This window comes from Oryzias latipes, chromosome 21, assembly GCF_002234675.1.
Source record: "Oryzias latipes chromosome 21, ASM223467v1".
NCBI classification, from domain to species: Eukaryota; Metazoa; Chordata; class Actinopteri; order Beloniformes; family Adrianichthyidae; genus Oryzias; species Oryzias latipes.
In genome coordinates, this window is record NC_019879.2 from 21,523,334 (window position 1) to 21,537,187 (window position 13,854).

Sequence of the window (13,854 nt, forward strand, 5' to 3'; positions counted from 1 at the left end):
CACCTTTTTACATTGAACAGCACGACTGAAACTGAAAAAAAATGTTCCCCAACATTGATCTTTTTGCTAAAGAATAAGACGCTACAGCTGGAGTTTGTCAGCTGAATCTTGAGCATTTGATACATGACTTTGCTTAGAGGAGAGCCCCGAAAGGGCATCAATAATGCAGGTTTGGGCTTTGGTGCAGACCGCTCCGTCCCATTTGTTGCATTCAGCACCACTGTTTGTTTTTCTGTCAGGGTGCTGAGCCTTTTTTTTTTACCGATCTTTACATTAACTTTTTCTTTTTCTGGTTGTTAAAAGGTTGTTATTCTTCACTTGGTAATGAAGTTCCATTAAGTTTGGATGGATTGGATTTCATGTTACCAGGCCACTGTGGTTCATACTGTGTGGTTAATGATGAGGAAGGCCGTCCCTATATTAAAGCTGAAAATGCATTAAACTAAAATTTGTTGGAAAATTTCATTTTGCTACTAAGGCTAATAGGTCTAAGTCAAAAGTGCAAGGGATCGGGTCATCTGGACCTCATAGGATAGCACAAGGGATGATAGGTCTATAACAAAACGAGTTCTGTTGTATTTGTAAAATTACGTGTTTTTTAAACTATGCTATAACTATAGTTTATTATATTTTATCTGTGACCCCTTTTGATTCTTTTACATGGTTAAAGGCATTTCAGATTTTCACTTTGAAATTACTTATTTGTTTTGGCAATAAGGTTTATGGCTCAATCAGAAGATTCAGTCTTGTACTTTGGGTTACTTGTGTTTTTTGTTTTAATATATTTTTATCTGTTTTACATTTGTTGAAAAAGTCAAAATCATTTTCCATGTGCCAACAGAGTAGAATATCTGGATGTTAATAATTTTCTCTCTAAATGTTGCTTACACAAACATGTAATAGAGATAAACTTCATGTAAAGTTGATCAGTATATAAGTAATTATCATCTGTAATACAAATATCAAATATATGGAGTAGTTTTACACATTAGTGGTCGTTTTTGGGGAAAAACTTAAAATCCAAATGCAAAACAGGATTTTAAATTTGGTCTGACAGCTTTTTACATTTTCAACAAAAAGATTTTACTTCTGTGTTGGAGCCTTTAAATGCAGTCACAATGCAGATAATACACTCTTTTGTGCCACAGTGAAAAAAAAAAAAACCTGAGAACATCAGGTACTTTTACTTTAGGGGTGTCAACTCAATCCAAAACACACCTCAAGTCGCGGTTGAACAGGATAAACATGTATTGAACACACTAAAACTAACATTTTTAAGCTTTAAAACTTTTAAAACGTAACTTTTTTTTAATTGTAAATATGAATTAAAAACAGGAATATTATTCCAGAATAATTCAACTTAAACCTTAAATAACTTTCAATATTTTGCTCTACAAAATAATATATTATGTCAAAATTCAATTCAATTTAACGTTTAAAATAAACGTTAAAAGAAAAAAAAACACTCACATTTCTTTACTCTTATTGAATTTTTTATTCAAAAAATAAACCTAAAGATTTTGATCGCCATAAAAACATATCCTGTCAAAATTATACAAATATGAACATGCTGCAGAATAAAACAAACAAAGCCTGGAAAAAAACATAAAATTTGTGCTTTTCAGGAAAAACTAATCAAGTCAGGTCAGTTTTCTTTTCTCTTGTGTCGTTTTATGAGAGTTGGCCTCCTGGCATCATTTTTTTGGCATCAAGTTCATTTCTTCTTGGTGTGTGAGTTCCTGTGTCTTTGTGAAATGTATCCGAGTGATTTATTTCTTTTAAAACCTGGTATTGTGAATATAATTTCTTTAGCTGTTATTACAACATTATAAACTAAACCAAATAACTTAACCACATGAAATTACTCAAAAAATGTGTGTTTTCCTAATTTTGTGCAACACCAATAGTAAAAATCCTCCCAAAATCTTCTATACATTCATAAACATGTTACAGCTGAGGCCATATTTTGTTTGGATTTGTTTTTGTTCAGTGTGTTCTGTATTTCCATCAGAGTGGGACTTCGTTGTTGTTTGCGTATCTTGTTTCTGTAACAGAGTGGGACCTCCTTGTTCTTGTGCATCTTTGTGTGTTTGTTTGTTTGTGATTATTTTCAGCTGTGGTGCATGAAGGCGTGGCTTCCATTTGGACCCAGGCTCAACAAGGGATCACCAAACCAAACTGAAACCCACCAAAATGACATCCACCCACCCAAAGCTATTTTTGCCCACAAATGTAGAATCTCACCCGCACAATTGGGCAGGAAATCGCCCTGTTTGACAAAACTGCCGTTCGTCAACGCAGCTGACGCACTGCATGATGGGATTTGTAGCCAATACTGTAGTGAAGGTTGCAGACACATTGGGATCTGGCCTGCTGCAAGATCTGGCAGTGCAAGGCATAGCGGGATACCATTCCCTTTGCCTGTCTGGGCGAATTGGGGTTTAAGTGTGGATTTTTGCTCATTTGTTTTGGTGTTTAGCTGTTCTACTCTATTTTGCCCTTAGTTATTTTATCCTGTTATGTTAATTTCTCTCTCTACCATGGGTGAGAGCAAGGGAGAGGATGATGACAAACCCCCTTGTAATGTTTACCGCTGTATGAACCAAAATTATAGCCAGATTTCAGAGTAACTTATCTCTTGGCCTCTGCAATTTAACATAACTAAAATATAGTGCCAGTGGGTGGTATTGCCGGGATAATAATAGCAAACAAATAGGAACTGGTGGGCCTTGATCTTGACACGTTGTGTACATTATCCCAGTTAATTGGATAAGCAGTATCACAAATATATGGAACCAGTCAAACAAGAGCTGCAAACAGAATCCACTGACTGAAAAATCCCTCCACTATAAGTCCACCAAAACACTTTTTACACTTTAGTTCTCCTTCTTCATAAATTGATGCCATGATGTTCAAAGGCACTGTTTTTTGTCAGATGATGTAGGAACTGGAACCATTAGTGTCTCCAGAGCAGAAAAAGATTTTATATCTGCAATTTTTTATTAAACCTTTGTTGCTTCTGTTAGATAAGGTAAAACCCCAGAAAGTTCACATAGTTTAGTACAGATGTGTGAAAGGAGTGTCTTGGCTGATTTTGACTCACATTTAAAGAGAAAAAGTTAGTTTGAAATTTGTAGAATACTTTAGCTAAAACGAGTTTAAAACTTGAAAATTTTTGCAATACTAAAACATCTAATTTTTTTCCTAAAAAATAACCAAAGTTTTAAGCGCAAAAAAAAACTTTTCATCAATGTGAGCTTTTTTCTCTACCGGCCAAAGTGTATTACAAGATTCTCTGGATTGTGTGTGACAAAAATAGTGTAACCTTGGCTGCCCTCGGGTTGAATCACCTAATTGCTCAAATTACCCCACCCTCCCAAATCCAGCACATGAAAAGGCTCATGTGTGGTGCTTAGCACAATAATTAAATCATTAAATAAGTAATTTAGCAAAACTGGGTATCCAAAATAGCTATATTTTGTATTTCCCTGCCGTTTTAATCTTTAGAGTTCAATGAGAGCAATGTGCCATGATATATTCAAACCGCGACGTGTTCGCTAAAAGCAAAGGTAATCAATTAAAATTGGTGAAGGTCAGGTGTAACACCCCATTTTTGCACCAGTCAGTCCATCTTTTAGCTCTAAGACTCTGTTTTTGAAAAAACACTTTAGAAAGCTGTCTGCAGAAGGTCATGGGGCCATGAATCAAAACATTTTTTGTTGTGTGCATAGAAGCATGTAATAGCCCTTTTTAGAAAACAGTTCGCCAAACAGTCAGTGCAGAAGCTGGGAGAAAGAAATGTCACGTGTTGATGAATGATTGTCTTTGTGCTATGCTTCTCATACAAGTTTACCTCTTGCCATGTAATAAATCATTTCAAATTGGGTTTCTGTTAGGCTAATTATGTTCTCCCTTCACACTCCTCCATGTCATGCCTTTCTATTAAGTTTTGTGTGCACTGGGTCCAGCTCTCATAATGTTGCTTTACTCTTTTTTTTTTTTTTTTTGCAGTATGTGCTGCCACATTTTAAACTCGCACAAAACTTCTGAGACCATAATTTTGTTCCAAAGCTAAGATGAAACAGAGGATTAATTTTAGCTTTTGAAGTTGGAGCAGGCACCTCCAGAGATAAACCAGTTTTTCTTAGAATTATACTAATGGATGATAATTGTTCTGTCTGTATTTCATGTTAGTGGTGCACACTCTTTTTTTTCCTTCTTTCTCCACATTGAAAAATCTATTTATATATCTCAGAGCCCCTCTTATGGAGAAGGACTATAGATTAAAAATGGAATATCTATTCTTTTCCTCATTTAATGTGTAAATGTTAAGGCTTCTCCTGTTTTATCTCAATTTAATCAAAAATTCCCCAAAAGTCTTTGTCTTTTTTTTCTTTTGACTTTTCCCTTTAGGGGTCGCCACGGTGAATCAGCTTCCTCTATCTAACCCTGTCTTCTGCATCCTCTCCTCTATTACCAGCTACTTTCATGTCTTCAGTCACTGTGAAGACTCATGACCTTCGTCTTCTCTCTCTTCCTACGAACCCGCCTTCCTCCTCTCCTTCTTTGAACAGATAGCAGTCGTTGTTAAGTTGGCCTCTACCAATATAAAATGGATATCATAGGTCTGATTTGCATATTTGGTTTGGCAAAGATTTTATGTTGATTGCCCTTCCTGACATGACCCTCTGTATTTAGCTGGTCTTGGGACAAGCACAATGAGACCCTGGCTCTGGCCTCCTTGTGGCTACATTGCCCAGAAGTCTTTGTGTTGCTGGTTATTGCCACTTTTCTAAATTGAAGTATGAATTGTTCTTAAAATAATTTATTGAAAAGCCTCAGCCAGCAGACCTGATATTGTTTCCATAAAGATAAGGACTAAACTCTTCTGCCTGAACTTTGCTTTTCCTACATGTCCTTTTTTTCTTTTTGGAGTTTATAAATTGACTTTCACAAGCACTTTGAGGAATTCAAAGTAATAAGTCAAGAAAATCAAAGAAACTGAAAAGAAAAACTGTTTACTGGTACCTAAAGCTAAAAAGCCTATATTTTATTTCAGCTTTATACTATTGCACTGCTCTACTGTTTCTGATTTATATGACAGATTCTTTTAGCATAAAGTTGTCTCTTCAATGACCCTGTAACATCAGTTATGACTAAACAGTTTTCCAAAAATTTGTCAGAAGATTACTGTATTTTTTTTTCTATTGATAACTAGAGAGGATTATTTTAAATCAGACGAAGTGTCAAATAGAAACTGAACAGAGCTGAGTTAGTAAACAAAACAAAGGTGTGAGCAGTAAAAAATCGGCTAAATACAGAACACGGGATGGAATCGAGAAATAAAAATAAAACGTCGGATGAACTACAACAAAATTACCTAAAGGATTAAGAGTCTGAACCTAAGTCAAAAATATCAACATCTCCCATAGGAGAAATCCAGATAATCCAGAACTCTATATATTTGTGTAATAATATACCGGTATGTATATTTTCTCCTCTTTTGAAGATGTTTGCATATGTCCTTTACAAATAGCCACACATCTTTATGTATCAACAAATTACTTACTGGTAGACATAAGTGTTGCTTCTAAGAAATAGACTTCTAGAAATAGACTTCTTCTAACAAAACAGACTCTACAGCATTTAAAAGCTGCATTAAGTATTAATGTATTTAAAACACACTGCCTAGCTTTAAACATCTGGGCTTTGTGAGAGCCACCTTAACTGAGAGGTGTTTGTTCATTTTCTTTGCATCTCTCATGAAAGATTTTTTCAAACCTGTAAATGTTATGTCTGGATATTTTCTGTGGCTAAGCAAGTAAGTATAATTTCCACATTGCAGCATCACAGTTTTCAAAATGACCAGAGGAACACAATATGTACAATTTGCAAAAGTATAATGCATCACAAATGAATACACAATCACTCATAGAGAAGGTATGAGGTCATAGCACCATGAGTCAGAGATTTTGAACATTAGAGACAGCTTTGAGTGAATAACTGTGACAATCACAACTTTTATCAATGAATTGATTAGGAGCAGTGCAAGTTACAACCTACCGATACATGAGTTTCAGCTGCATTCATTACCATTGCTTAAGACAACTATTAAATCAGGGGTACCCAATACATAGTAGAAAGTGTGGGTAGTTCGAGGGGCCAAATAAACCAAAAAAGACAAAAAAAATTTATTAAATTGCCATCAGCCTATCATTATCCTCACTGTGAAGCATGTCACTTCATTTCCCCACAGAATGGCAATTGAACATGCTCTGATATGCGTGTTCTGACAAAACTGAGCGCCACGCTCTGCTAGCAAAATGGAGTTTTTCTTCTCTTTGTTCTAAACTTCAGGCATGAGCATTCAGCGTCAGACTCCTGACTATTAATGTAGCTTCTAATGTGCCTTATATATTTTTTTGAATGGCCCAAGGTGTCACTGTAATAATCAGTTCTATAATTATGACAGGATTTTTTTTGTTTTCAATATTTTTTTTAAATCCCTCTTGATGTGAGGAATAATGACCGACGAGGTGGCCATGAAGCCTGAACTATCCTACGTGCAGTCCGTTAATTTCTGATAATGGACACCTTGAAGGGCATTATTTCGCCTATCCCATGGTCAGAAGAAATGTGTATTTGTTCAACTTTTAGTTCTTCAATCTTGTTTTTATTTTTTGTTTGTTTAAATCGCTTTTTCACAAAAAGCAGACAATTTGACACGTGGTGTGACACTTTGTCATGGCCTTGACTGATCTCCGATTCGATTCCCGCCTTACCCGCCCATATGTCGAAGCGTCCTTGGGCAAGAAACTGAACCCCACCTTGCCTCTGATGGATGGTTGGCGCCAGTGTTTATAAGTGTACACCATTTAGCATCAGTTCAGTGAGAAAGCTCACCTCTTACTGTCCACTTTTGTCCAGAGGGTGAGGCAAAAGTTTGTTTCAAAGAAACAAAGTGTAAATAGTTCAATTCCTGCTAGTGTCTCAAACTCATTCTTCTTAGATCCTCTTCTCCTCTTCTCTTCTGCTGCATTGCAGTCCTTAAAATGATCAAAGTACCCAGATATTAACAGGGTTAATCCCCATAAAAATCCCTTGTCTTTTTTACTGTCTTGCTGTTGTGATAAACTGTGGAATAAGGTATGACTATCTGTTTTTTTTATGTGAATAATTGGAAACCAAATGGTTTTTAAGCCAGCACAGCGATATAAAACATTTGGCCTGTGTGATCGTAACGTATTTTTTAGGTGTGGTATTTGTAAGGGATAATGGTCGACGAAGTGTGATTTATAAGAAATTAACACAAGTCGTGGAAGCCTGAAACGTTCAACCCGAAGCGGAGGACAGTTCCGGGTCATTTATGCACTTCTGCGAAGTGCGTTCATTTCTGATAATGCACACTTCAAAGGCCATTACCCCACTTATACCATGCTCACTTACAAAATAAATAAATATTCAGTTCTTAGTACTTAGTTTATGTTGTTTTTTTACTATTACTATTTAGACTATTTGTTATGTGGTGCAAAGCGTTCTCACTGTAACACCAGTGTGTGAATGTGTGTGTGACTGGGTGAATGGGTCCGTGACTGTAAAGTGCTTTGTCCTTTTAGGAAGAAAGGCGCTATATAAGTATACGCCATTTTACTATTTAACATGACAACGCGGTTAGCTGGCACCGACCTCGACTGCAGCGGCAAAAGAAAGAAATATATATGCTGGTCGTCACAATAGGTTAAATAAAGCATCAGAGAGAGAAAGTTTAATTCTTACCGTGAGTTTTTGTCCAGATAATGAAGCAAAAGTTTGTTTTAAAGAAGCCAGCGCAGTGATATTGAACATTTAAGCTATGTGACCAGAACTTCTTTCTGCAGCCAATCAGAAACGAGAATTCACCCAAACCATGGTATAAATACTAATAATTTGTTGATTTTTTGATGGTCTATACGTACGTTTTATAATTGCAACTCTTGTAACAAAATAAAATCAATTAATACCAGCCCCCCATGTCAGCTTCATGTGGGTGTATCTAACAATAATGACTTTTCTCTTATATTTTTAAATTTGACGTTTATTAAATTCCACCTGACGTACTGGCTGGCAGTTTCATTTTTATCACTTCATTTCGTCTTCAGACATCAAAATAATGACAATCATTATAACTGTCATTATCATAACAGGGTAGCCGTTCATCATTCCATGTGTGACAGCAAAAATTCAACCCATTTCCTCAGGTGAAAGCTGTCAGCCTGCCTGCTGTGGTTTGTCGGCACACTCGTCACTGCGGGTCAGTGTAGAATCAAAACATGAATAATTCAATATCACTTCAGTTTTGCTTACACATCCTACTTCCTGCGTTCAGTCAGTGCCTATCAGTTTTTGACATCCCCAAGTATTAAACTTCTATTCCTTCAGCACCAGAGCTACTGACAAAATTGGCAGTCTCATTTGGATTTAGTAGTTTGAAGGCATAGAGGAGACTAACACAAGCTTAGAAAGACCACCTGGGGTAATGTGTTACTCACCGGCAGTAAAATTAGCTGTCACATCAACATCTTCTCTGTGCTGTCTCATAAATATTATGGCTCAACATGGCAAGAAAGAACTGAGAGCAGGAAAGTAGGGGGGTCACTGTTGCCATGTTTGGTGGGAAATATAAAAACACATCAAAATCACAAGTTCATTCTTTTCTTGTCTGGTTTTTCTGCGACTTAAAAAAGTGACACCAGTGTAAATATTGTGAACAGGTTAAGCAACGTTTTATGCTTTTCTCTTTTTGTTCTTCCACATCTAAAAAATGTTATCAGAAAATTTGATGTCTGGAAAAAGAATTGCAAATATCTTTGCTGAAAGTGTCATTTGAAAAAGTTCTACATCAAAAAAGCTGTTTCTCATCATGAGTTGGACAAACAGAAGCAACAGCAAAGTGTTTTATTTTACAAAAAATATATCTTTTTTTTTTTCAAAGGATGTTTGTGTGTCTTTGTTGGAAATCCTATGTCTTTTGGGCTAACAGAGTCCTTTTGTGTGAGAGAACAGACTGAAGGTAATTGCACTCAGTTGTAAAATGGAATACAAATTACAGCATGTCATTGTGGCTACATTTTATTTGCCAGACTGGCTTCTGCTGCTCTCGGGTTTTGAAAAAGGTATATAGATTTTTCACAGGCATTGTAGAGACAGTGCTGTAAGTGCATCATCAAAGTGACTGTGAGCTTCTAAAGCTCTGAGACATGATGCACAGCTTAAAATATGGCATAGGTGCTCAGCCACCTCCAGAAAAGCACAGCGAGACAAGAGAAAACTGACCAAAAATATGGTGCATCTTACAACAGAACTAGAGTCTTCAAAGTTCTTGGACAAGGCGGGGTCAACGCCAGTTTTCAGCTTGAATGAATGCCATCTTGGCTGGTTATGATGCCACAACCTTTCTTTAAAAGAGGCAGAAGTGACAGACACACCCTGTTTGATCTTTGCAATGCAGAGGACAATCATTTGTCAATCAAAAGATCACACTCACATTTGAATGCAACTATTAGAAGTCAGAATCTGTCTCCACCTTTGGTCACTGTCTCCAGAGTACAGAATGCAGATCACCTCCCAGCAACCCCAGTGTGTACTTCCTGGTTGCCACACACCTGACTCAGTATGAAGTTTTATTTGTGCCATTCTTCCTTCTTTACTGGGCATTACATCCTAACCCAGTTTCTGACTGTGTTTGCCTGCCGCCTGCCCTGAATCTCGGCTGGATCCTGACTACTCCTATTTCTCCGTTGATGCTCTCGTGCTCATTATTGACCCCTGCCTGCCTGACCCTGATTTAGCTTTGTGGACTTTTAGCTGAGCTAATAAACCTGCTGCATTTCGATCCAGCCATCTGCCTGTTCTTGTGAAAGCAGGTTTTATCCCAAGTAAATAAAATAAACTGAAATTCAGAAAAAGAGAGAACCACAGTACAGGTTTTATGGATTTCAATTACTGTATTCTCTGAACTATTACGCATGCTTAAAAGCCTTAGTTTTTTTAAAATTATTTTCTTATTTTAATAACAGTGCGCCTTATAATCTGGAGCACACTATTATGTGGATTTCTTTATATAAGGATTAATTCAGGTTGTGCTTACTGAAGCTCAAGCGATTTTGAGAGGTACACAGTGCTCTGTCAAAATGTCAGTCTGTTTTTTTAAGCGTTCCAAACAAACATTGGGTTTTATTGTGATGGTTGGGAGATACAGGTATTGTAAATACACTAACATGCCTAAAGCTTCTAACTCGGCTAACGTAGCGTGTTTCAAGCAAATTCTAGAGTTATTGTGAATAATTGTGAATAAAGTCTAACTGACATACAGACTTGTCCATGACTCTTTTGACTCGCTGAATGCTTCCTTTAGTTCAAAAATTTGAACTAAAATGCTCTGATTATTCGTTGGCTGTGCGCCTTATTATCTGGTGCACCCTATACTGTTGAAAATATGGTATCCCCATTTTATTTGAAAGTGAACTGTAAACATTAGTATTTTAGTTATTTGTGTTGTAAAGTTGTGCCATTCTACATTGGTGCGAATTCAACTTGATTTTCTCGTGTAGTAATGCCACCTAGAGGTTACTTGATAAACTGGCGTGGCTCCAGTTTTTGTTCATTTGTTCATTTCAAAGAGGCCTCAAACAGAAAGTGTAAATTTTGCCCCTTGAATTAAAATCGTTTTATTATTTATTTTACATAAACACAGCAGCTTGCAATGTTTGAGGTTTTCCTTTTTGTTTTTTATGTAGTACTATATCCCAGTTGGTAAAGTTTTGATGTAGTAAGTTTAATATAAAGTAGGACAGATGATGCCAATGTGTCAAATATCCAAAACACATTGGCATTTCTGAAAGATTGATCTGTCGTGACCTTTTAAGTGTATGCCTTTCTTATTTCTTGGCATTTCTTATATAAAATGCATTAATACAGGAAATTCTAACATTTTCCTATTTCTTAGATCTTTTTGCTGACAGCAAATTCTGATGTTTCCCCGTTTGAATTGCTTCTACTAAGTTTGCGGAATTTAAAAGAAAAGCTTATGACTTATTCAGAAATATATTTTTAGGGCCATATGTATATTTTATATTGATGTACTGTTTCTCTGTTGCTCTGTGTCTTTCAGATGTAAATGGGGATGCGGCAGTATTTCCAGGAGGAACTTGATGTCCGTTCAGTTATAAAGTGCTTTGCATTAAAAAACAAACATTGTCTCCTTCTCTGAAAAATAATCCATTATTGACAATTAATGTCAAACTGCACGCTGGAGCAGCTTCATGCTGCCTCACCGTGTGGAGAATCACTAATGGAAAGAAAGCCTTATAAGATCCAGCTCATCAAACTACACCTGAGAGCAGCATAATGCCCTCGAAAGTGTCGTGCCTTTACCTGTTGACAGTGGTCTGCTGGGCAAGCGCTCTGTGGTACTTAAGTATCACCCGCCCAACATCCACCTACGTGAGCCAAATGTCTATACCTATAAGAAAGACGGTGAAATCTCACAAAAACACCACCTTCACCAACATCCGCACCCGCTCGCTCAACCCACACGCCTTCGAATTTGTAATCAACGAGCCCAAGAAGTGCGAAAGCATCACCCCTTTTCTGGTTATCCTCATCAGCACCAATCACAAGGAGTTCGATGCCCGGCAGGCCATCCGGGAGACATGGGGGGATGAGAGCACCTTCACTCAAATCCACATCCTTACCATCTTCCTTCTGGGCTGGAACTCAGATGATGTGCTGAACCAGATGGTGGAGCAAGAAAGTCAGATCTTTCATGATATTGTGGTGGAGAACTTTATTGATTCCTACCACAATCTCACCCTGAAAACCATGATGGGCATGCGTTGGGTGGCTACTTTCTGCCCAAAGGCGCAGTATGTGATGAAGACGGACAGCGACATCTTTGTCAACATGGACAACCTGATATACAAACTTCTAAAGCCAACCACAAAACCAAGAAGGAGATACTTTACTGGTTATGTAATAAACGGCGGTCCAATCAGAGATATGCGCAGCAAGTGGTACATGCCCAGAGACGTGTATCCAGACAGTAAATACCCACCGTTCTGCTCAGGCACTGGCTATGTGTTCTCAGCAGATATAGCTGAACTAATCTACAAGACGTCATTGCACACAAGACTGTTGCACCTTGAGGATGTCTATGTGGGGTTGTGTTTGCGCAAACTGGGTATACACCCTTATCAGAACAGTGGTTTCAATCACTGGAAAATGGCATACAGTCTCTGCAGATACAGGAGGGTTATCACCGTCCACCAAATCTCACCGGAGGAGATGCACCGGATTTGGAATGACATGTCCAGCAAAAAGCACCTCAGATGTTAGAAGACCGAGGGAGGAGAAAAGCCTTTCTAATTTATTCATTTTTTTGTTTTGTCATTTTGTCTGTTTTAATATATTACAATGAATAATTGGTGAATGCTGAGGGGCTCATCACAAGCCTCCATGCCATTGCAGGTGTATTTGTTAACATTCATGTTTCTGCTGATTGCACCTCCTGATTGTTAATTGAATTTTAAGGCTTGAATACTTGATGCATACTTCAATATAACGTCATTGCAAGGACTGTTTCTTCTTCTTGTTTGTGCAGCAAGTCCAGTTGGTGCAAACTAACCGGCAAAGACAGCATATCGCTCAGACAGCCTTGATTTAAGCCCTCACTCTGACCTCTTGGCAGCTTAAGTGTCCTTGAGCAAGAGTCGATACAAGCTCCACTGCTGTTGACCCAGCACCCTGACCCCAGCCAGCCAAAGGAGAAGAATGTAAGAAGTGAAGCATTAGAATATCTGTAGTTTAGGAGAGCCAGAAAGCAAATATGACCACCAGGCTGATATGTCTTGCTTCTCTCCGCAATTTGTCTTTAATAAGTCTTTAAAAAAGCTGCTGTGTACTATCAATATCCAACCCCTAGTAAGCCAAGATGATGCTTTGATGATAATTTTCCATGAGAGACTCGCAGCAATTATTTTGAATTTTCTCTGATGACTTTGTTTACACGCTATCATCGCATTGCCTTCTCGCTCTCTAAAGAAGTTATGTATATTTACGCACTTTTTATGCATTTCCTCATTTTCCCACTTTGCCACTTTGAAGCTGGAGGTAATTATGGGTCTCAGCTACATCTTCTCATTACTGCAGCTGCTGCTCTGGGTTGTTTTTGCTGAACATCAGCAGCTGTTTCAGCTCATCAGCTCCTCCACACATCAAGAGACTTCTGTATCACGCTGTGTAGGTCCGAGTTTCATTGTCGCTGGGGCCGTTACGGGATAGATGTGTCGTCATTAGCGTCGGGCATATAAGAGAGAGCCGCTGCCGACTGAACTTTTGCAGTTTCTTAGAAAAAAACAGCTGCGGCAGCCAAATTATTTTCTTTATATTTTTTTTTCCTGACGTTTTTTAGTATGAATACCTGCTGTGATAATAAATGTGGCAACAACTCTACCAACAGAGGTTGTTGTTGTAATCTATTGTATGCTTTTTTATATTAAAAACAAATACTTGAATAATAAAATGTGCTAAAATCTATTAAGTGTCTCCTTCCTCAATGTAGAAATTGTTACACTTTGAATGTGTGTTAGAGTTGCTCTTTTTTGTGAGGATTGATGCTGTCTTATTTATTTTTTGTTCCCAAGTTTGTGTTAGATTGTGTTTTTAAGGGTTATTGTTCTCTCTTTTGACAGACGGTGTCAGGTACTCTCTTTTGTCACTCTTTTGTTTGACCTTTTGTCATGTTCAAAGTTTAGTTGTTCTGTTTCCAGCTATGAAAAAAAAAGTACTTATGTTTTTGCTTTTATGTAGAAGCTAAAA

The 13,854-nt window shown here is 37.5% G+C and overlaps 1 protein-coding gene across 1 annotated transcript in view; it reads left to right on the forward strand.

Moving 5' to 3' along the window:
• Nucleotides 1-13,572, forward strand: part of b3galt1 (beta-1,3-galactosyltransferase 1) — a 50,456-nt gene extending 36,884 nt beyond the window's left edge. Inside the window, exon 2 of the mRNA XM_004081738.4 lies at nucleotides 11,150-13,572. Within this exon, the coding sequence (XP_004081786.1) occupies nucleotides 11,386-12,372 (987 nt within the window). The 5' untranslated portion in view covers nucleotides 11,150-11,385 and the 3' untranslated portion in view covers nucleotides 12,373-13,572. The remainder of the gene's footprint in view (nucleotides 1-11,149) is intronic.
• Nucleotides 13,573-13,854: the final 282 nt, after the last annotated feature.